The following is a 23,422-nucleotide window of genomic DNA, read 5'->3' as shown; positions in this document are numbered from 1 at the left end:
TGTGATATCTGAAATATCTTTTCAGGAATAATTTTCTACACAGTATAAATACTAATTGTTTTGTTTATAAAAGCTCTTTCTGCTTGCTAAAGGGAACTTCTAAAAAACCGTAATTTATGCTATCATTTTAAAACAAGTTCTGGCTACTTCAGATTCTAAATATTCATATTCATGATAGTTGACTGGTATCTCTCTACTACAACAATAGCTGATCCCTCATCAGTTCAGGTGTTTTCTTGAGGATAAGTGCCTGGAGCAACTGACTAGAAATCATATTAACTGAGACTGAAGATGCAAGTTGACAAACAAAATCCAGCAATAACACCATAATCAAAGCAAACTATTTTCCAAAAGCTTTATGAAAATCTGTACTTTGAAAAGGAAGTTTGATGCTGTTTTGTAGAACACTTCTTGTAAGATCAAACTGTGAATCCCCAGCAGAACCTTAGCTGTTCCTGAAACACAGATAAACTACACAAAACAAAACAATACACTGTGTCTCATCCTTTCTGAAAGTCTTGGTCTATTCATCACACTTCTTGGTATTGCCCACCACTACCAGCTTATTTTAATCAACTGCTTTATACTCATTCTGGTAATTGTTTGTTATCCATTTCCACACCACTGGCTTATTCATTATTTCCAGCAAAACATTACAGACCTCATTTTATGACAATTATTTATACACAGCATATAACATAATTTCTTTATTGTTTTAATGGAGTTTGATTGCAGTTTAATTCCAATTCAGATAATACAGTAGAATTTTCTTTTTAAAATGCATTTCAGTATAAGTGGTTTCTCTCTTACGCTGTGATTTTTTAGAAGTACTAGAATTAAAAATACCAGAATTGAAAAATATTGAAAAACATATTTTCACAAAGCAAAAGTTGATGGAAAATTGGAAAACACGGGTGTAGAAAGAAATTTCTTTTCTTCCCCTTTTGATACACATTCCCAGATTTTTGTTTTTCAGGAACAAAAAATAGTTCAGAATAAGTAAGTTTAGAATTAGCAACAAATGGTATTCAGGATTCATTTCATAACAATATTTAATAAGCTTCTTAAAACACCAATTTCTAAAAATACCTGTAAAATTCTAAAAATTAAGATGTTTTCAATTATAAAGGAAATAAGGGATATATTAATTTCTCTATGGGGAAACCTTCGTTGTTGATAAAAAAGAAATGTATGCTTACCTATTCCAAATCAGAAATGTTAAAGTAGAATGTTGCTTTCATGAAAACAGATTAAACATTTTTAAAGGTTGTTATGAAAAGAAAAAAAAAACTACTTAAAGGGTTTTTTTATTATTCATAACTATTCTAAAGTATATATTATTTGAAACATCTTCTTGACTTTGAACTTCAAAACAATGTAGTAGATTTCTTATTTTCAGAGAATTCTGTCAGTTCAGGTAAGTAATTGCAGCCTCTACAACAAATTATTTGTAATAGCATCCGTTTTAGCTGATGTTTATATTTCATCGTATTTAGAAATGTCTTCCTGAAATCACTTAACTTGTGTATAAAGAAAACTGAGAAAATTAGTTTTGGTCATTTTAGAGGTTTGTGTATTTTCTTTGAGCTCTGTACTTTGGGAGACAAAGGAGTTCAATTACCTGATCTTCAGGAGAAGAGAAAGAAAAAAAAAATCTCATAATTTTTTGGAAAAGTCCCTGAAAGAAATCTGAGGATCATATAAAGCCACGCTAACTATGTGGCACTTTTATGTTTTAAATCTCTTCAGTTTGATAGCATGAGCATTATAATCTCCTATGGCAATCACTACTGACATCACCACACAGAAAGGCAGATAAAACACTTCTAAAGGACAGAGCCATTACAGATACTCCTCAAAAACAGTGGGAGAATATGGGATGAAAGGATGAGTTTGTGTTGAACACTGTTTTTTAGGAGAATGATAAATCAGCACATTTGAGCACAGAGATAAATGTCAGGGGACTGCAGAAATCTCCCTTCCATGTTCATGCTGAACATGAAGCTGCTGCACATTTACCTGACCAAAGGGCTTGGTGCCTGTCAGTCCCTTCTCGGGAACACAGCCCGACTGGTGTTTAAAAGATCCAGAGATCTTCAGGAAGAGACACCAGCCAAGACTTCACTTCTCCTTCCCTAAAAGTGAAGCCTTATGCATGTAAAGTGAGAAAGTTTATGCCCCTGGAACCCGAGGATGGTTTTCTGTACTAAGCTTGTTATAGCTGCCTAAATATTAGGTTAAGAAATAGAGAAGAAAGAGAGAGGAAAAAAAGAGAGAAAGAAAGAAAGAAAGAAAGAAAGAAAGAAAGAAAGAAAGAAAGAAAGAAAGAAAGAAAGAAAGAAAGAAAGAAAGAAAGAAAGAAAGAAAGAAAGAAAGAAAGAAAGAAAGAAAGAAAGAAAGAAAGAAAGAAAGAAAGAAAGAAAGAAAGAAAGAAAGAAAGAAAGAAAGAAAGAAAGAAAGAAAGAAGAGAAATTTAAGAAAACCATAAATGTTACAAACCAGAGAAACAGAGGGAGGTAGTGTATGTACTTATGAACCTTGTAATGTGATGTGATTTTTCACATCTTAAAAAAAAAATAAATTGACCTGTGTATTTGAATCTTTGATACTTTCACATTTAAAGGTTATGAGGTTTGTCATTAACTTCAACATCTTTTTTTGATAAATCATGTACTTCAGAAGTTCTTGAGAAATTTCTGTGATTTAAACTAAAATATATTATGAACATAAATTAAGTTTTTGCAAAGTACGTATGGTCTCCTGCAAACACTCACATGCCACTGGCCTTTTCCCTTGAAGGCGTGAGTGGCACCAGCTCCCACTTTTCCCCAGGGGAAATCAGAGGTCTCCCTTCTGCTCTCAGCCAGTACTCGTTCACCAGCCCCCCAGGTGCTGCCTCTAAACCTCTCAAAAATAGGCAGGGCATATGGAATTGCTGGGGTCAGTTCTGAAGCAAGGAAAACAAATTTTATTTAAGCTATAGGATTTCATATATGCTCAGCGGCACTGCAAGTCCAGTCAGAGTGGTTACATGCTTCTTGCTGATATGAATTCTTTTCGTTTGTACAGTATTATATCTATTTTTTTCAGTTATTCTAAATCGGTGTATGATGCCAAGTCCTCGACATACACTTTTTGAGTGGTAAGCCTACTTAGTTAAATTACGCCTCCTCGTAAGAGGAGATCCGCGTCCACTCCCTCCCGGTTAAACCACCGTGAGAGCTGGACGATAATCACCCTTGAGGTCCCAAAAAGCATGTGCTGTAGGGTACCAGCTGGGAGACCCGGGAATTAGGCGCTCCAGGCGTGTGTTTTCCCCCATGCAGATGGAGTAGGTCAGCATCTGTTTTGTGATTTTATTTATTTTTTTTTTCCCTGCGGTAAATTTCAGTATTTGTAGGAATCGACTCCGTGCAAAATGTTGTGTGCATCAGAGAAGGGGGGTGCCTACGCGCCCCGCTCCCGCGCAGCCCCTGCCCTCCTCGCCCCCTGCCCCGCGCACCTCCCGCGCAAGCCTGTCGGGGCAAAGACTTTGCTTGGGGGGGAGGGAGGGGGGGGGGATATGTTCTTCAGCAACGAAGTTTCTTGGTGCTTCCCGAAAGCATTCAAGGGCGCTTACTTCCTGCCGGAGCTCTGCGCCCTCTGTGAATGGAAAATAGCAAAAAAGCACAGAGGAATCCACGGTTTTTCTGCGGGGGGGGGAGGGGAAAAAAATAAAATAATAATACGGTTATTTCCCAGGAAGGGAAGAAAAGCCCCCAGCCGAACCCGGAGCCCAGAAGGGTTATTTCCCAGCGCCTCGCGGGCTGAGCCCCGGGAGTGAGTCAGGCTCCTCAGTGCTGCCACAGCCGGCTGAGCCCGCGGCCGCGCAGCGCCGAGCACGGCGGGGCCGGGGCCGGGGCCTGCCGGGACCCGCCGGGACCCCCCGGGCGCCTCGGCCCGGGCCGTGCCTGGCCGCGGCGCTGGCGGCGACCCTTGCGGTATGCGGCCGCCTCCGGCAGAGGCACATGAAGGATTTCATTGAGTGTGAAGACAGAGAGCAGAGACAGAAAGCAGAAGGAGGCGGCTGCAGCCTTTGTAGTCGGGGAGGAATGCGGAAATGTTGAAGCACTATGTCAAACTTTTTTGAAATGGGGTCAAGTCACATTCAGCCAGCGTGGGAAAGCAAGGGAGGGAAAAAAAAAAAAAAAAAAAGTTGAGGAGAGGGAAAAAAAAAAAAAAAGGCAGCAAGCTGCCGCTGCTCCCAGGCTGAACAGAGGCCGAGGGAGCGAGCAGAGGCAGCGCAGCGCGGCGCCGGGGGCAGCGGCGGCGGCGCCGAGGGCCGGTGCCCGGGGGCCGGTGCCCGAACCCCGCAGCGGCGGGGCTGCGGCCGGCGGGGCCGCAGCTCGCCGGGGGCCGCCGGCCGCGGGTTTTATTTCGCGTTTTCATTTTCCCCGGGCAGGGCGAGGGCGGGCGGAGCGGGCTGGGAGACGAGTGCGAGCTGCCTTCTGCGCCAAGGTGCAGCCCGGCGGCGGCGGGAGGATGCGAGCCGGGGGCGGCCGGGCCGCGGAGCAGCTACCTGTGTGGCCCGGGCGGCCGCTGCCGGGACCTGCCGGAGACATCGCCGTGTGAAGGGGCAGACCCCGGGCCGGCTCTCCACCCCGCCTCGCTCAATGGGAGGTTTGTTTTAGGGAGGACTCACCCCCTCCCTCCCCACCCCCCCACCCCCCCCAGGGCTGAGGATTATTTGGGGATCTGGTGGCGGTGGAGGCGGCCGTGGCGCACACCAGGTAACGCGGGGCGCCCATGTGCTCCGCGCACCCGACCCGGCGGCGTGGCCCATACGCCGCCCCCCGCCCGGCCCGGGGAGCCCACGCTGCGGACACCCCAACTTCCCCCCCCACCCCGCCGTGGACGGCACCGCGGACGCGTCCCTTGGGCCGAGGGCAGCTCGCCCCGCCGTGCCGCCGCACCCCCCTCGGGGTCGGCGTGGGGGCGCCCCCCGTGTCGGGGGCCGCGGAGGGGGCCGCGGGGGACGGGGCTGCCCTCCCAGGGAGCTGCCGGGGGGGTCCTCTCAGAGTCCTGCCGAGCAGCCGGGCCGGACACCCCCCCCCCCCCCAACTCCGTCCCTGAGAGGAAGCGGCTGGACGCGGTTCCACCGCGTGTCCCCTGCCGCGTGTGGGGCGCCCGCGGAGGGGGAGCTCGGGGCCGGGCCGGGGCGCATCCCCCGGTATCTCGCCGTGGCCGGGGAGGGCGAGCGGTAACTTTCCACCCGGCGCGGCGGCCGCGCCGAGGCAGGCCCGCCGCCCCCCCGGCCACGCACACGCGCGTCGCCGCTGCCCGCCGCCCGGGGGCGCCCTCCGCCGCGGCGTGGGGCGGGGGGTGCGGAACGGGGGACGGGATGCGGGATGCGAGGGTGATGCGGGATGCGGGGGCATGCGGAGCTGTGTGGGATGCGAGGCGGTGCGGAGCGGTGCGGGATGCGGGTTCGTGCGGGGCGCGGGCGGACCCATCCGGGGAGCTCCGGACAGGTGCCCCCCCGGGGCGGCGGGGACAAGGCGCGGTGGCCCGCGCTGGGTGCTGCCCGGTGATGCTGCGGGCGCGGAGGTGCGGGGGGCACGAGGTTGGTTGCCCGCTGGACGGGGCGGCGTGGTGGCAGCTCTGGCGGTGGCAGCTGAAGTCGGTGGGCAGGGTGATGCCTCTGGCTGCAGCCGGGGAAAAGGAAGGAGCAGCGGGCACAGGTTTCCTTCAGATTGCTCTTTTCATCTGCAACTAAGGTGTGAGATCAGCGTCACTATGCAAAATACCTCTGGCTTTACGGGTGGATTCACGTTAGGGCATCCTCGGCTGCACTAACTGGGGCTCTGTGATTCTAGCTCGGTAAGAGTGCAATGGAGGAGAGGATTACAGCCTCGAAGGTCACAATATCAGTATATTAAGAAGAGGCAGGGGGAAGGGCGAGGGTTGATGTGGAGCTTTGTGAAGGGGCCGGATTTGCCCACAGTGCTGCAGTAAGTGTGGATGAGACTGGATGCAGAAGGAAGCGCTTCTGCTCTCCGGCCTCATGCACTGCACAGCAGAGCGAGCCGCTCCTGAAGACCATCCTTCACCATGCTGCTCTGCAAGGAACTGCCAGTCACACATCCAGCGGTAGCAGTATCCGCAGCCAAAACCCTTGCATGTTAATAAGGTTGCTAAAGCGTGCATTTCTGAATCTACCTCAGCACACAACATTCAGTAACATGTTATTATCATCATTTAAATATATACATATTTCTCTTCCCCACAGGTGCTTTGAGGCAGGAACTTCTCTCTCGCGATGTGTTCGTGCAGGGCTTAGCACAGGGGAGAGCAGATCAAGGCTGAAACCTCCAAACACTATTATTTACAAATAAGTAACAGTAGTATAGCATGGGATATATTTCCAAGACTCCCCTGTGTACACTAAAGAAAGCTTTGAGCCCTGCAATCCTGCTATAAGTTCCTGGACATAGCTTCCTCTCACACGTGCGTAGCTAGCTCTGCCATCCCCATCACCCATGTCTCACAGTGTCATTGTATTCAGCCCGTTGCTCAGTGAAATCCTCCAGCTCGTGGCTGCTCTGTAGCTGTGTGCTGTAGCCTTCTGTGCAGACCATGATAACTTTGTAGTGTTGTATCAGCTATGCAGGGACATTGATACATGTGTCACCCTGCTGGTTCATGTCTTCCTTTGCACCACGTTTTTGCTTTGCATGTAGTTATCTAATGTATTATCTTAATTTTCTCAGTTTTTGAACAATGCAAAGTAATGAAGTAAACTAAACTCACTTTTATTGCTTGGTTTGTCCTCCAGATCCGATTGTCTTTACATAGACAATGCTTCCACAGACTGTATGATAATTCCTGGTGGCTGAAAGAGGAGGCACATTGGGGCCCATACAGAAGAGGAACGAGAACAGGAGGACAAGGGCTTCCTACTGCCCCTCTGGCAGAGGTACCAAGTGCGTGGCCTGTCTGCAACACGAGAAAAGTACTCGCAAGCAAGACCAAGAGCCACTCTTGAAGCACAAGGGGAAGAGGAGTGTCACCAGCATGGATAAGGACAGCACAAACCTGGCTGACCAGCAGTATGAATGTGTGGCTGAGATTGGGGAAGGAGCCTACGGGAAGGTGTTCAAAGCCCGAGACTTGAAGAATGGAGGTCGATTTGTTGCGCTGAAGCGGGTACGAGTGCAGACCAGCGAGGAGGGGATGCCGCTATCTACCATCCGAGAGGTGGCAGTTTTGAGGCACCTGGAGACGTTCGAGCACCCCAACGTCGTCAGGTGAGGAAGTGTGGCAGGCATCCTGATCAGCGGGGTCCTGCTTTTAGTACATGAATTGGGCAGGCAAGAGTTTGGTTACATAAATGGACTGGACACTAGCTTGGGTTTGTGGATGAAGTGAGCACTAAACTGTGTACACGAAGTGTGGTTTGAGGTTTCAGCAGGCCATGGTGCTGCCTGCCAGACCTCACCTCATCCCTGTGCGTTGCCTCCCACACACACAAACACCCATCTCCAGAGGCATAGGTGTGTAACTTAAGTGTTTGAGTGGATGGGCAAGGAGCCATATATACACTATTTCCTCAGGCAGAAGAGAGAATGAAAAAAACCCAACGTCTCTGGTTTTGTCTCAAGTATTAGTTCTGCCAGCTGCAGCTGATTTTTAGCATCTTTATTCCTTATCGAAATGGCAAAGTTTATGGGAGCAGTAGTGGAACGTGTGTTCCACCTTTTTAGGTGCTTTTATAGAGAGTTGTATCTTATCGTGTTAAAGAGAAGTAACCGCTTAATACTTCAAGCTCTGCAGGCGGCCTTACGGTTAAATACTGCTTGACTGGTACTAATTTCACCATGTGCTGATGATTGTGCTGCCAAGAGTGCAACAGCACAGACATCAAGCCTCGCTTGCAAAATGGTGGCAGTGGCCCCAGGATGTCCCTTCTGTCATGTCGGTAGCGTAAACCTCAGATAAATGACCAGTGTTATTGAACAGGTTCTGTCAATGGTTAGGCTGTTCCTACCATAACCTCTTACATTTTTCTATAGCTGGAAACCTCCAGCAGCCTGTGAGCGTCTTTTATTAATATTACAAACTTTAAGAAGTAAGCTTCACTTTTATATGCACATATTACATAGCAAAAGAAAGATATTTTATACTTCAGTAACACCAAGACTCTTTCAGTCCTAGAGAAATAGGTACCCTGAAGTTAGAGGTGTTCTTCAAAATGGATTGTAGCTGTGATCCTCCTGTTTTTAGGGTCTGAGATGAGGGAGTTTATAGTAGGTGCAAGAGGAAAGGTGAGACAGAATAATATTTAAAGTACAAAGTGAACAGCTATAGGGAGACGTTTATTTTTGTTCATCTCATGGCAGCGTAATACAACAGTCATTTCTGTCTAAACAGAACAGGCAAAGCATGTGTATTCTGAAATATTGATAATGGAGTGTGCGTCATCAGTCTCACTGCAGTGAGCAGTGGGATACAGGCTGCAGCTCTCACTTTTCCACTGCTAATCAAGCAAATCCACGATTTGGTTAATCATTATTTTGACTGGCACCGAGTAATGCCAGAGGCTTAGTTGATACATTTCAAAAGTGGGGGCATCTTTGCGTGGACAACATGTATATATCTGATCACTGAATCAAGTGGCTTGGTTTACTGAGGAGCACACACCAAGTTCTTCCTTGGCAGTAGATAGATAATGAGAGTTCTCAAAATTTCTGAAATCCAGCCCAATAATTCATGAGAGCAAATAGGATTTAGTTGTCCAGGTTTAGATATTTACATTTTTGAAAATTGTAAGCCTTGTTTGGGAATAATTCAACGTAACAACATCTATGAATTTTTCTGCCATTGAGATCTTTCCATATGAAGTAAAAGATTTTTTTTAAAGACCTTTCTAATCCTGAATTCAGCAAAATCATGAAAATTAAATTCTCGTTTTCCAAAGAGCTATTTGATGAATTGACTACGCAGCTGCAGGCTTGTTTTGCTTGGGTTTAAGTGCAGTGCAATCTCTACATAGTGTTGCATAAATGCATTGAAACTTAAAGTATTTTTACAAGTTTGAACAATAATTCATGCTCTGCAAGGAATATGAGAATATAGTTTCAATGTAAAAATCTTGAAAGCATGTTCCAGGTTCTTGTAATGGTGTGAATGAAACTTGTACCTTTTGCCATAAGCAGCATTTCAGATGCAAGGAGTTGGTCTGTGATGTATCAGAATGCCTGGGACCTCAGCTGCATGCCATTTTCCACAAACAGACAGGGAAATATACGAAGCAATTTCAAACATTCTGTCTTCTAAAATATGAGGAATGCTATTTAAAAACTCACCTCTTGTGCATGTTTTTAATCCATAGAGCAGATGAAGCTGTAAGTAGCACTTTGGAGTGACTGAAATCATATCCTTATAATGAAAGATTATTTGAAAATATTTAAATGCCCCAGTTCCGTTACAAAATATGTAGAAGAGTTTGTAACTTATTGAAATTAAAGGTCTATTTTTGTATTATGTAAATAGACTCAGAAAAGGAAATACTGTAAAAGAAGATCTGCAGTTTTAAGAAGCTGACCTAGCTGTACTAATTATTGGACATATTATGCTCACAAAAATGTTCATTGTTTGGGCATGCTTTCTGGAAACGGGTATCATGGCCAGGCTACTAAGTAAAAATAATGTCAAATACATTGTCTGCATAGTGGATTAAAATCTACATCATATTCAGAGCACTGGGATAGCAACACAAATACTTGAAATCGATTTTTTTTATTTTGAGGGGATGTCTAGCTTTTCTCTGAATATCACAAGCAACTAGCCTGAGAGAAGTAAGTGAGAACTGCAAATATAATGTTGAATCTGTTACCTCTGAGTAATGGCATGTGTGACCCATGAGTCGCTCAATGCAAACTGACAGTCATTCTGTGAGTCAAAATTTAGAGAGACTTCAAACAGATGAGCCACATACGCCCTGTGCTCGGCTGTGGGACTCTGGCATCAGCTGATGGCAATGGCAGAAATCACAGGCCATGTGAACTTGTGCTGAATGTCGTGCTGAACTCAGATGGTAGGTCTGGGCATCTCCAGAGAGTATAGTAAGGACCTCAGCAGTCCACGGCTTCTCTGTCTCCATGAGTGGTGCTGAACGTGAAGAACAGTTTGGTAAGGAAAAGACCCAGTACTTGCTAGGCAGAGGTAGTCCTGCATGGCCTTGTTTGTCATAGAGCCGGGGTGCAGGACAAGCATAGCTACTGCAGTCCAGGCTTGTCATAGAAGTCATAGATTCCCTTCCTCTAAAATCCTGAGAAACATTTAGAGCCAAAACTGGTTTCCAGTGCTTGGCATTGGGGATGGAAGAGAATTTTCTCCGTAAAGTAGAAATACTGAAATAGCATAACATAATTTCAAACAAAATATTTATCATATTTTTCCATGCTACTGCTTGCTAATTGAGAGCTTTGTTTCGTATTCCTTCTCTCAGTCTGTTGTTTCCATATTCATACAACAAAGAGATGCATTTTTCACAGTACAGTAGTATCATGGTACTTTTTTACCATGATAGACATTGAATCTAGATAAGACTTCACTGCAGAATAAAGCAAAATGAGGTGCAAGTTAAGGGAAAGGGACTCTAATAATCAGAATAGTGATGGTAGTGGAAGTCTCTGGACTGCTGACTATAATGGAAATAAGGTCTGGAGGACTCACCTAAAATTTTGTAAGAAAGACTGTCAAAAATAGTATACAAAAAGCATGGGAAAAATACAGTTAAAAGGATGATTGCTATGTGCTTAAAATCCTCTCCTGTTCTCATTTGCCCTTGTATAGAGTTCCTTTCAATTGGGATACCTATTCTATTTATCTTCACAAAAGAAAGTAAAAAACACAATCATCAGGAGTAAATCTTACTCTGAATTGCTCTTAAAATGAGGTATGTTATAGGCTTTGAAATGTCCTTTCTAACTGGTAGGATGATTAAGGTGCTGCTCTAGCTCATCTTTCAGATAAGAAGATGTAATGCTTTACTAAAGCTTTAATATATACAGTAGTTAAATCTGGCAAAAGTTGGTCCAGCACTTATGTAGCTTAGCGCTGTTCTGTTTGGGAAAAATGAAATGTATGTAGACAAAGGATAGACTTTGCCAGGAATAAATGACATATTAGATTCAGGAAATTCCTGTGTGTAAAACTGGAAGTATTCCCTGCTGCAATGTATCTGTAAAAATTCTTCTTGTGGTTATAATGCTAAATTCAGCAATATAATTGTGTGCATTTTATCTGTCTTCTGCTGGTAATCAGATTAATAACTTTCCCCTAATGTTGATCATCCATCGGACTGTGAATTTGCATTCTGGGAAGGTGATATATAAGACAGAATACTGTATTTTTTTGCTGTGCTTGTTTTCTAACATATATATATGTAACAGTTTTAATAGTGTTTAAGCCTTAAGCAAATAGAGCAGAGCTGCAAAGATGTATATTTTTGCTTCCTGGCTCATAGTCTTTTGATACATGGAACTTTCTTAGTATTTTCATGGATTAGTAATTCTTCAATTTTAAAATAACCAAAATTATATTGAATATAATCTATTAGAATACAATCTAATCTGGGTTATTATTTCCACAATAATTGTCAGAAATCTTGCCATTCAAGGTCATCATTACTATATAATAAGGAATTAAAAATCCTAGTTCTCTCCTTGTTAACTTGCAGAATAGGTGCCCCCACTAATTGGATTAGGTTCAACAGAATGATCCACCTTGCTGGAAGTGTAACTCTGTTCCTCAGTCTTTTTGGTAGACAGATCCGTGTGGGGGAAACCCAGTAATTAGGAGTATTTGCACAGTTATGCCATGTTCAAGCTTTTATGTTGTTTTATATCCACTAAAATATAAATGACACTGTAAATTGTCCTCTGTGGTACAGCAATACTGTCATGTTGCTTTTTCCCTTCTTTTGCCATCAGTGGTCCATACTGTTATCTCTTGGTTTGCGCTTGAGTACCTGATGGAGCCCATCAACTGATTCCCTTGGCAAGGCAACCTAAGTATGGGGGGAAGAAGCTGGGACACACATGTGCCCTGACATAAAGATCAACACTTGGCTCTGCTCTAAGGTCCCAGAAGTATATATATAACGGCTTGGCACTTAAAATTGTGCTATACTTAGAAGGTGTCATTTTGTAGGTGTCTTAATTTTATCCTGTCTAACCTGATAAGAGGGAGCATGCAGGCATACCTGTAGCAGCTCATCAATACCTAACTAACCTTTTACAAGGCAGTTTGAACTTACAGTTATTTTGCTTTGTACTGTTTTTTAAACTGAAATTATACGAGAACATACAAGGGGGAAAGAATTTCAAAATGCAGTGGCTAATTTTGTTTCTCTTTTCAGTTTGTGGTGATACTGATATTGGCTGCTGGCTTGATTGCTGTAACAATAATAAGTTTAAAGGATGATCTTCTCAAAATCATTGAGATGTTCCATCCCGTCAAGTGAAACATTTCTATTTTAGGGGGTGTTTGTCTCCAGTGAATTCTGCTTCCTTCCTTACTTCCTTTTTCTGCCAAGATAATGTAAAACTTCTAGTGTGTGACATCATTCTTACAGATCAACAGTGGGCTGTACTCTGTGATACAATTTATTTTTGTGTAGCACCACTCATATGGCAGGCCTCTGGAGAGAAAGGGATGGTTACTTCTGCATTGCTAGGTACAGGGATTGTCTTGCACAGAGAAAGAGTAAAATAAGATGCAGGGATGGAGTGAAGCAAAAGGAACTGGACTCGGAACTTGCCAAAGTTAAAGGGATTAATGTGGCAGATGAGTCTCAGCTGAGGTAGAAGAGGTGATGAGTAATGGGAAGGAAAAACTGAATGAGCTTCAGAGTCAGTTTTAGTCTAACACAAACAGGATGGTCTTCAAGGCAGATGTGAAGACAGGAAGTGCCTTGGCGGGAGAGAGGCATTTCCAGGCTGGAGAGCAGTGGTGGTTGGATGGGAAGGGAGATGGTCCCTGCACTGACCGCCACTGCGAGGAGGGGCACTGCAAAGGTCTTGGGGAGGGAGGGATGGCCTACCTAGACATATGGCTTCTCTGATGGCAAGAGGGCAAAGACAAATTATGTGGTTGACACCTAACAGGGTTTGGCAGTGGGTAGGATTTGGAGAAATTTGTTAAATTGGCAGAGGACACTGTGAAGTGACTGCACATGAATGCTGGTCTGTCACCATCTGCTTGCAACCCTACAGTACACAGAATAAGCACATACAGGAAAAATGTTATATTCTTCCTGTCCATATGAATTGTTTATTAGTAATGGTTGTGATGATGTAGTTTGAATACATGGTCTGCCAGAAACCGGACAAGAGCATGTCGGGAAGGAAGGGTTGAATATGGAATACCCTTCCGAGCCTTAGGAAATTCAGTTTCTGGAGTGAGTACAAGCTTTTTTCAAAAAGTATGTTATCTTATTCTGAATCTAAGCTTTTTAGAAAAAACATGTTTCCAGTCTTTGTGTGAGTAAATGTTAGTCATTTTAGACTATGTCCAGTGTTCCCTTCCTTCTTTAAATCTGTGGATGTTTGTGTCTGTGCTGTTCCTGGAGAGATCTAGTCTTACTGGGTCCTGCCCAGAATGAAAAGCCAACTCATTTCACCACAGCCATTGCTGGTGACAGCCTGTGACTGCCAGGCAAAGCATCAGCATCCTCTGGGTTAATGGTGTGGGGTCCAGGATTCAAAACTGAGCCTCGAAAAGGACAAGGGAGTGGATGATCTACCCGAGCAAACAGGGGCCATGGTAGATTAATTGAGACTCCGGTTTTCTTCATGGCACCTACCTCTGGCTGCAGTGTGGAACACAGCAGGGAGAAAGAAAGTGCTCACTTTCCAGGTAGGAAAGTAGGCTAAAGGCTGTGACTTAGCACAGCACTGAGTGAGTCTCTCAGGTACACTCGGTGAGATTTAAGTAATTGTTTGAAGTTTAGCACAGATGTAAGTGCATTATCAAATAGAAGTAGCTATGATATTAAGTATGCATTGAATTTTAAAATGCTTTTCTGAATAGAGTTCAAGGACAATATACAAAAGAATATGAATCACTTTCATACATTGCATTAACAAAGCTTTATTTCTAGAGAATTCTTCTGTTAAAAGCTAAAATAAATTATGAAGAATAAATAATGTGACTATCCTGATATAGCAGTAATGTGAATTAGGCATCAAGAGTAGTTATTTGTCTTTGTTGCAATTCTTAGCTGATTTAGTTCTGAAGTTTTCAAATTATTTAATAAAGTTTCATAACCCCAAATAAAATAGAAGTTGCTGTTCATTCCAAAACTTTGCAGCTGCATATAGAGCATTTGTGGTTTACTCTTTGTGTAAAATCTAGTTGTTTTCCAGTTTTGCTGAACAAGTTGATTCTTAATGATCTAACAAATTATCAAAAGATAACTATGCCCATATACATATATAACTAAGCTGTGTTTTTTCATTCAAAAGAGTGGTAATTTCTCCTCCCATATCAGTTCTTCATATCTTTTTCTTAGTTTCTGAAAAATATTTTAGATTGCACATGCATGGTTATTTAACAGCTATACCTTTAGACTAAAGCATTTGTATTTAATAAACAAACTACTTAAAAAATTTCCAAGGAGTGTTTTTTTTATACCATGTGCTTTGACACTTTCCATTTGGAAAATCTCTATTTGGGATGCTTTTGATGAGATGATCATCAAAGAGTGGAAAGGTGATTGTTGATTTCCAAACTGTTTCAAAATACCTCGTTGCATCCAAGTTATTATATTTATTTTAATATTTATTTATTTATTTACCCTTAGCCTTTGAAAATTTGTCCCATCCTTAGAAAATGTTCACAGGGAAATATTCCGCTAAATGATCCTTTTAAAATCAGGCCTCACAATTCTAATAACACAGTTGTTTAGGCAGAACAAAGAATGTTTTATATGAGTAATAAGAAACTCTTCCATATGATGGTTTAGATGTCTTTTTAGGGTTTTAGAAGAAGACAGGTCTCTAGCCTAAGGAGCATCCCACGTAATTTTAGGACCAGGTGATGATTTCGGATATCTAAATACAGAGTATACTGGAATATTTGCTGATACTGGTAGAGTTGCCCTGGGGTAGATTTCCCATGACATACCTAGCAAACAATTTACGAAGTTAGCAAAAAGTTCCATACTGCTTTAAAAGCATTCATACTGGTACTGACTGGTTATATCTCTGGATTATCATTAACAGGTGACTGATCTTTTCTTAGTAATAGAAAATAAAAAAGTAACTCACATATGAATTAATCTTTGCAGAAATTTCCCATATTTAATAATTGAAAACTCAATTCTAGTGCAGATGAATCATACTGAGTTTAAATGAAACCTACTGAGTTTGGACTTTTGCAACATTAGTCGGTGCAGAATGTTAGATATTTTGGTAGGAACGGAGAAAGGAAGTGAGAAATAGAATGGAAAGGCCTATGTGATTTTTTTTCTTTCTTTTATGTGAAGCTTTGGCTAGACTTTTAATAACTGTTTGAAGTGGGGTCACTGTGATAAATAACTGAAGGTGTCTGCTGCTGTTTAACAATGACAGAGAATTCCCTTTTCCCTGAAATCAATTAATTATAAACTGGAAATTTCAGTACTTTGTTCACTGTTTCTTAAGTTAGCATATTCCTAGTAGCTTTCTGTGAATGTAATTCCAAGCTGCACTGGTGCTTTTGTTTCTCTTCATCTGTGGAGCCAGGGCTCTACTGTAAGGATAGAATTCTATCACTTTTTTTTTTTTTTTCCACATTTGATGTGGTATTTTGCATACAGCTGCAGAGTAGACAGTTACCTTTGAAAAGAACATTTGGCTGGTTTAATTTGATTAGAGCAAACCACCTCAATCATTTCTGAACTAAGACCGTTTTCATTTTAACTTGGCAGTAGGAGTTGGGAATGTACTGACTGTGCTTAGATGTTTGGGGGAGGACTCGTTTGGATACACAGCTACTGATGAAGTGAAACAACCTTAGAGGACTTTGCCCACTCAGCTCCTTCCCATAAAAAGGGAGGGCTGTGAAGCTATTGACTGTCACATTTAACTTTGACTCATTATGACAAGGAATTGGACTCCTTATGAGTGTTTCTACAACAAACTGTAAACCTTTAACGCATAGAAATACGTATTCATACATTTTTAAAAAACCCCATGATATGAAAAACGGATATGGGATATGAAAGTCTTTTATTTACAACAAACTTAAACATCCTTAGCAACAGCATTTTGAATACAATTATAATAAAATCCAACATAAATAGAAATATGGTGAGTTTCTCATAGTTATATTGTACCAATGTTAAAATTCTATCCCTTTCAGTAAGTCTTAGTAAGATTCCCATATTTTGTCATTCTCCTAGCTTTGACTTTTTACCCCTTCCTCATCATATAAATAATTGTGGTGGGTTTTTATGTTGCATATTAAAGATAAAATTAGATTCTTCATATTTACAGTATTATGTATTATATATAATTTTTGCTTTTCAGTTGCCTTCACTGGTGATCAAATAATTTTTCTAGAAAAACTCTTGTGACTGTCTAGAATATCAGTGTGTCTCATAATAAATGACAGCCCCTCAATAAATTATTGTCAGATAGTGTTCTCCAGAAAAGACAGTTCTGATCTTTAAGTGCTCTTGCTCTGACTTTGCAGTAGTAGATATTCATATATTCAATATTTTAACAAGAAGATTGCAGTTGAAGGAACATCTTCTGGTTATTCTTGTATTATATTCTGAAAACCAATATGCACAGTTAACTGTTCATCTATGTGGGCAGCCTAACACTTGCTACTAACAGGGAAGTTGCAGCCACATCTTCCATCTAATCCAAGAACGCAGCTGTAAATTTAAGGCTCAAGTTTCTGCTGGTGAAGTTAAAGTCCATAGAGCTACACTGATTCAAATCATAAATCGCTAATGTTAAGATGAACAAAAATGCATTAAGACAGGCAGACTGTGCAGCAATGTCCCATTAAGCATATACATTTGAGACTTTACCATTCACATTTTAGATGCTGCAGCTATTGAGTTCACCAAACTGGAGTATAAAAATAGTTCTTTCTTTAGGAGTTTTTTCACTGATACAGTCTCAGAGTTTCTGTTGACTTGTTTCACTCCTCCTAATTACATTCCCTTTTAGCACCACAAATAATTCCTTTCTACCCTTTGCAATACTTGATGTCTGTCTCTATGTTGTCACCTAAGCAACTTGTACAATGCCATACTTGCCCCCAAACTCCAGGTTGCCTCACAGACATGGTCATTATAGTGCTATGTGCGTCTCCCTTTTTCAAGAGAAGATGCTTCTACAGCTACAGTTCGAAAACTGTACAGCATTGAAAGTTTACGTCTAACTTCATAGAATCATAGAATCATCTGGGTTGGAAAGGACCCTGGAGATCATCTAGTCCAACCGTTCACCTAGCACAGTTCCCACCTACAGCATATCCTTAAGCTCTAAATCGACCCGACTCTTGAGCACCTCCGGGGATGGGGACTCCACCACCGCCCTGGGCAGCCCATTCCAACGCCTAACAACCCCTCTGGAAAGAAATGCTTCCTAATATCTAGTTTGAACTTTCCCTGATGCAACTTGAGGCCATTCCCTCTTGTCCTATCGCTTGTTACTTGGTTACAGAGGCTCATCCCCAGCTCTCTGCACCCTCCTTTCAGGCAGCTGTAGAGGGCGATGAGGTCTCCCCTCAGCCTCCTCTTTTCCAGACTAAACACCCCCAGTTCCCTCAGCCGCTCCTCCTACGACCTGTATTCCAGACCCTGCACCAGCTTCGTTGCCCTTCTCTGGACACGCTCGAGTCATTCAATGTCCTTTTTGTAGTGAGGGGCCCAAAACTGAACACAGGAATCGAGGTGCGGCCTCACCAGTGCCGAGTACAGGGGTCAGATCCCTTCCCTGTCCCTGCTGGCCACACTAATCCTGATACAAGCCAGGATGCCATTGGCCTTCTTGGCCATGTGGGCACACTGCTGGCTCCTGTTCAGCCAGCTGTCAATCAACACCCCCAGGCCCCTCTCTGACTGGCAGCTCTCCAGCCACTCCTCCCCAAGCCTGTAGCACTGCTGGGGGTTGTTGTGGCCCAAGGGCAGCCCCCGGCATTTGGCCTTATGGAAACTCCTCCAGTTGGCCTCAGCCCATGGCTCCAGCCTGTCCAGGTCTCTCTGCAGAGCCTCCCTACCCTCGAGCAGATCAACACTCCCACCCAACCTGGTGTCATCTGCAAACTGACTGAGGGTGCACTCGATCCCCTCGTCCACATCATCAATAAAGATGTTAAAGAATCCAAAACCCTGATGGTAACACCAGTCTTGGAGCCACCCATTCATCTGCTGAATTCTCCTGTAATCTTCCTCATCCATCCCCCCAACCATAGGGATGGAGGAGAACACAATTTGTGCCCCCGACTCCTTAAGCAGTTTTCCCAAGGACCTGAAATCTCTCTTCATTGCTTTAGGCCTTCTCCTGGTGATATCATCGCTACCTACCTGAAAAACCAGGAGAGGGTAGTAATCCTTCGGTCTCACTAGGGTAGGGAGTGTTGCTGTGAGGTCCTTGATGCTTCTGTTAGTCACTAGCCCAGTACTAGAAGCTTTATTATTGATTTCCAGGTTTCTTCAGGAGAGTGAAAGTTAATGACCTGTATTATTTTCTCTGCTAGAAAGTAGGTTATTAGGTGAATCTCATTTTGCTAATTTTATCTAACAGCATACTCTGTTTGTACTTGTGATCTTTATGACATAGAGAATGAGCAGCATCTGCACTTTTAATTAGTGTGTTGTTTATCCTTATATAACCTTCTAGATTGTTAATGGAGATAGGCCTACCCACTGATCTTTGTGGTTTCCTTGCAGACATCTCTAATCAATTTGTTGCCTTAATGTTCATCTCTACTTTTTAAAAAACGCTGAGCAACAAGTTTTAACCAAAACAATAATACCCATACCCAGAGAGGTTTGAATCAATGACTATAGTCTGAAAATCAGAATTAAATGTCTCATTAAACTTAAAAGATTTGGCATTCTTAGAAGGGCACAGACAAGTTAGTACTTCTGCAGAACTGTGCACCTGTATCTCTTCATTGCATGGAATCCTGTTCATCACATTGCCTTTACATTTGTATCATTTAAAAAAAAAAAAAAGTTACCTGGCACTACTTAATTTTGTGCTGCTTATTATTCATGTTGTCTCTCTTCTTAAGAAATCAAGAAGGTTTTATTACTTTTTAATTTTATTTGGTCAGATTAAAACATGTTTTAGAGATGTCAGTTATTTCTAAGGCAGATCTTTATGCAGTAGTGAAAAAATACAAACAGAAATGAGACTAGAACTAAAGACCATGGTTTGCACAGAAGAATCATATAACCCATTTGACTAAAAATGAACGGTATTTGTGGCTACAGAAAAAACCCAGATAGGTGAATAACACTGTTGAGGGAATCTTTTTAGAAGACATTTTAAGTATACTGGAATGTCCCAAATCAATAGGATATTGTGATGTCTGTAAGAAAATACATTTCAAAGACAGCTTGATTTCCAGTAACATAGAGTTGAAAGTGGTCAAGACCATTCTGCAGAAACAAAGCTGAAGCCATAAAAAGCAAATTTAAATCTTCTGCCATCCTCTAGATCAGTGAAAGGATATTGAGCCTATAATTCTGGAAGAAGATAGAAAGTCAACTAAGTTTACTAAAACAGTAATAAAGGACAATTTCTACTACTGTTCATAATAAAGTGGTCAAATCAGAAAAGGTTTAACAGACACCATCAATGATGCAGCTGTTCTGGAGTACAAGGAAGAGTGATCACTCTGCATAGCCTGAACTAACCTGCAATATCTGGTTTAAGAAATTCTTGTAGTCAAGACACATAGTGGCTGCAATAATTAAATCTGATATTTCTGGGAAATGGATGGTTCACAAACTTGGTATAGTAACAGTAGGCTTTAGAAAAGAGAGATTAAGAAAGAGGAGGTAAATCAAAAATTCAGCAGTCAAGAGAAAGGATATGAAAATACTTATATTTAACACGGCAGGTACTTAAACAGAGATTTGTAGCGGCACATTTTGTCACTTTGGTCATACACCTTTCCCCGGTGTGATGCTTTGTCCAGTCCCTGGAAATTCTGGCTGCTGATTTGAATCTATAGCCTCTTCCTGGGTACTAGATATAGCAGGACAGTTTAAATGTATTTGTTCCTCAAACTTTCCGGAAGAGTGGGGGATGTCAAAAGGAGACACCAAAATTTCTCCAGGCCTTTTACGGCTCTGCTCCAATGTATTATTATGGATGCACAGAAGGTACACGTAGCCATGCATAAAAAAAATAAAACAGGAACGTAAGATAATTGAGCAGACAACTAACTTTAACCATCTGTATATTAAAAGTATACTCCATTCTAGTCATTTAGTCTCCCCATAATGAGTGCAGCGAGAGGATGTGCTTTCTGAGAATAATTTATCCCACTCACCCTCCATACCCACCCTGGAGCAGAATGAGTTGCCTTCTGGAAATGCCTGTTTCTCTCTTGTTGACTGCAGAGAGAGCCCAGGTGGCTAATGCAGAGTGGACACCCAGCTGTAGCCTGCTACCAGCTAGATGAGATAATGCCAGTCAGTATGGTTCAAGTTCGAAGGTGGAAAGTGGAAACACTACTAGGGAGTTCGTACAGTAAATAAGAGAATTTACAAAAGCAAATATGAAATTATTGGGGGAGGGGGGGGGTGAACAAAAGGCTGGTATTAAAATCAGAGGGCACTTGAACTGTGAGAAATTAGAGGAAGTATGCAAATAAGAAATCACTATTATCATAGAATCATAGAATGGTTTGGCTTGGAAGGGACCTTAAAAGATCACCTAGTTCCACCCCCCCTGCCATGGGCAGGGACACCTCCCACCAGACCAGGTTGCTCAAAGCCCCGTCCAACCTGGCCTGGAACACTGCCAGGGAGGGGCAGCCACAGCTTCTCTGGGCAACCTGTGCCAGTGTCTCACCACCCTCACAGGAAAGAATTTCTTCCTTATAGCTAATCTAAACCTACCCTCTTTCAGTTTAAAACCTTACTCCTCATCCTATCACTACACTCCCTGACAAAGAGTCCCTCCTCATCTTTCCTGTAGGACCCCTTTAAGTACTGGAAGGCTGCTATAACGTCTCCCCAGAGCCTTCTCTTCACTAGGCTGAACAACCCCAACTCTTTCAGCCTGGCCTCGTAGGGGGAAGTACTCCAAAAGGTGATCATCTTCATGGCCTTCCTCTGGACCCGCTCAAGAAGGTCCATGTCCTTCTCAGAGCTGGACACAGTACTCCAGGTGGGGTCTCTCGAGAGCAGACTATAGGGTGAGAATCACCTCCCTTGACCTGCTGGTCACACTTCTCTTGATGCAGCCCAGGATATTGTTGGCTATCTGGGTTGCAAGTGCACATTGCTGGTTCATGTTGACCTTCTCATCAACCAACACTCCCAAGTCCTTCTCTGTCGGGCTGCTCTCAATCCACTCATTGCCCAGCCTGTATTTGTGCTTGGGATTGCCCCGATCCATGTGCAGGACCTTGTACTTGGCCTTGTTGAACTTCATGAGGTTCACACAGGCCCACCTCTCCAGCCTGTCCAGGTCCCTCTGGATGGCACATCCCTTCCCTCCAGCATGTTGACTGCACCACACAGCTTGGTGTCGTCAGCAAACTTGCTGAGGGTGCACTCGATCCCACTGTCCATGTCAGCAACAAAGATGTTAAACAGCGCCGATCCCAACACCAATCCCTGAGGAACACGACTCTCCACTGCTCTCCACTTGGACATCAAGCTGTTGACCACAACTCTCTGAGTGTGACGGTCCAGCCAGTTCCTTTTCCACTGAGTGTTCCATCCATCAAATCCATGTCTCTCCAATTTAGAGACAAGGATGTCATGTGTGTCAGTTTCAAAAACTTTGCCCAAGTCCAGGTAGATAACGTCAGTTGCTCTTCCCTTATCAACCAATGCCGCAACCCCATCATAGAAGGCCACCAGATTTGTCAGGCACAATTTGCCCTTAGTGAAGCCATGGTGGCTGTCACCAGTCACCTCTTTATTTTCCATGTGCCCTACACACCATAGTTTCCAGGAAGGTCTGCTCCATGATCATGGGCACAGAGATGAGACTGACTGGCCTGTAGTTCCCCAGGTCTTACTTTTTTCCTTTTTTTAAAAATGGGGCATTTGTTTCCCCTTTCCAGTCAGCAGGAACTTCACCGAACTGCCACAGCTTTCTTCTCCTAGGGTGGGAGTTCTTCATTCTTCCAGTCCCTGCCTTTGCCTTCTGCGTCTTCGACAGTGTGGCTGGAGCACTTGCTGGTGAAAGCTGAGGCAACAAAGTCTTTGAGTACCTCAGTCTTCTCCATATCTCAGGTAAACAGCTCTTCCATTTCCTCACGGAGTGAGCCCACATTTTCCCTAGTCTTCCTTTTATCACCAAATTACCTGCAGAAACTTATCTTGTTGCCCTTGATATCCCTGTCCAGATTTAATCCTATCAGGTTTTTGGCCTTCCTAACCTGATTCCTGGCTGCTCAGACAATTTCTCTGTATTTCTCTGAGGCTACCTGTCCTTGCTTTCGCCCTCTGTAGGCTTCCTTTTTATGTTTGAGTTTGTCCAGGAGCTCCTTGTTCATCCATGCAGGCCTCCTGGCATTTTTGCCTGACTTCCTCTTTGTTGAGATGCATCAGTCCTGACCTTGGAGGAGACAATCCTCGAGTATTAACCAGCTTTCTTGGGCCCCTCTCCCCTCCAGGGCTTTATCCCATGGTACTCTACCAAGCAGATCCCTGAAGAGGCTAAAGTCTGCTCTCTCCTGAAGTCCAGGGTAGTGAGATTGCTGTGTGAGCTCCTGGCTGCCCTGAGGATCTTGAATTCCACCATTTCATGGTCACTGCAGCCAAGGGTGCTCTTGAGCTTCACATTCCCCACCAGCCCCTCCTTGTTGGTGAGAACAAGGTCCTTGTTGGTGAGAACAAGGTGAGAACAAGCCCCTCTCCTCATTTGCTCCTCTATCACGTGGAGAAGGAAGTTATCACCATGGCATTCCAGGAACCTCCTGGCTTGCTTATGCCCTGCTGCGTTGTCCCTCCAACAGATACCAGGGTGGTTGAAGTCCCCATGAGGACCAGGGCTTGTGAACGTGAGGCTGCTCCCATCTGTCTGCAGAGGGCCTCATCCACTCGGTCTTCCTGGTTGGGTGGCCTGTAGCAGACCCCCACTGTAATGTCTCCTGTCCCTCTCTTTCCTTTAATCCTGCCCCATATGCTCTCGGTTGGCTCCTCATCCATCCCCAGGCAGAGCTCTATGCACTTCAGCTA

At 43.5% G+C, this 23,422-nt stretch overlaps 1 protein-coding gene across 2 annotated transcripts in view; it reads left to right on the top strand.

The window, feature by feature from the left end:
* The first annotated feature begins 4,479 nt into the window (after positions 1-4,479).
* CDK6 (cyclin dependent kinase 6) overlaps positions 4,480-23,422 on the top strand; it is a 131,883-nt gene continuing 112,940 nt past the window's right edge. The window contains exons 1-2 of one of the 2 annotated variants that reach the window (XM_074897988.1): positions 4,480-4,659; positions 6,815-7,286. In XM_074897988.1, the coding sequence (XP_074754089.1) occupies positions 7,054-7,286 (233 nt within the window). In that variant the 5' untranslated portion in view covers positions 4,480-4,659; positions 6,815-7,053. Of the gene's footprint in view, positions 4,660-4,737; positions 4,770-6,814; positions 7,287-23,422 lie in introns of those variants that run through there. The other variant, XM_074897989.1, reaches the window with a different exon arrangement.

This window comes from Athene noctua, chromosome 2, assembly GCF_965140245.1.
Source record: "Athene noctua chromosome 2, bAthNoc1.hap1.1, whole genome shotgun sequence".
NCBI classification, from domain to species: domain Eukaryota; kingdom Metazoa; phylum Chordata; class Aves; order Strigiformes; family Strigidae; genus Athene; species Athene noctua.
Note: the sequence above shows the minus strand (reverse complement) of the source record. Positions and strands in the feature narration are given on the sequence as shown.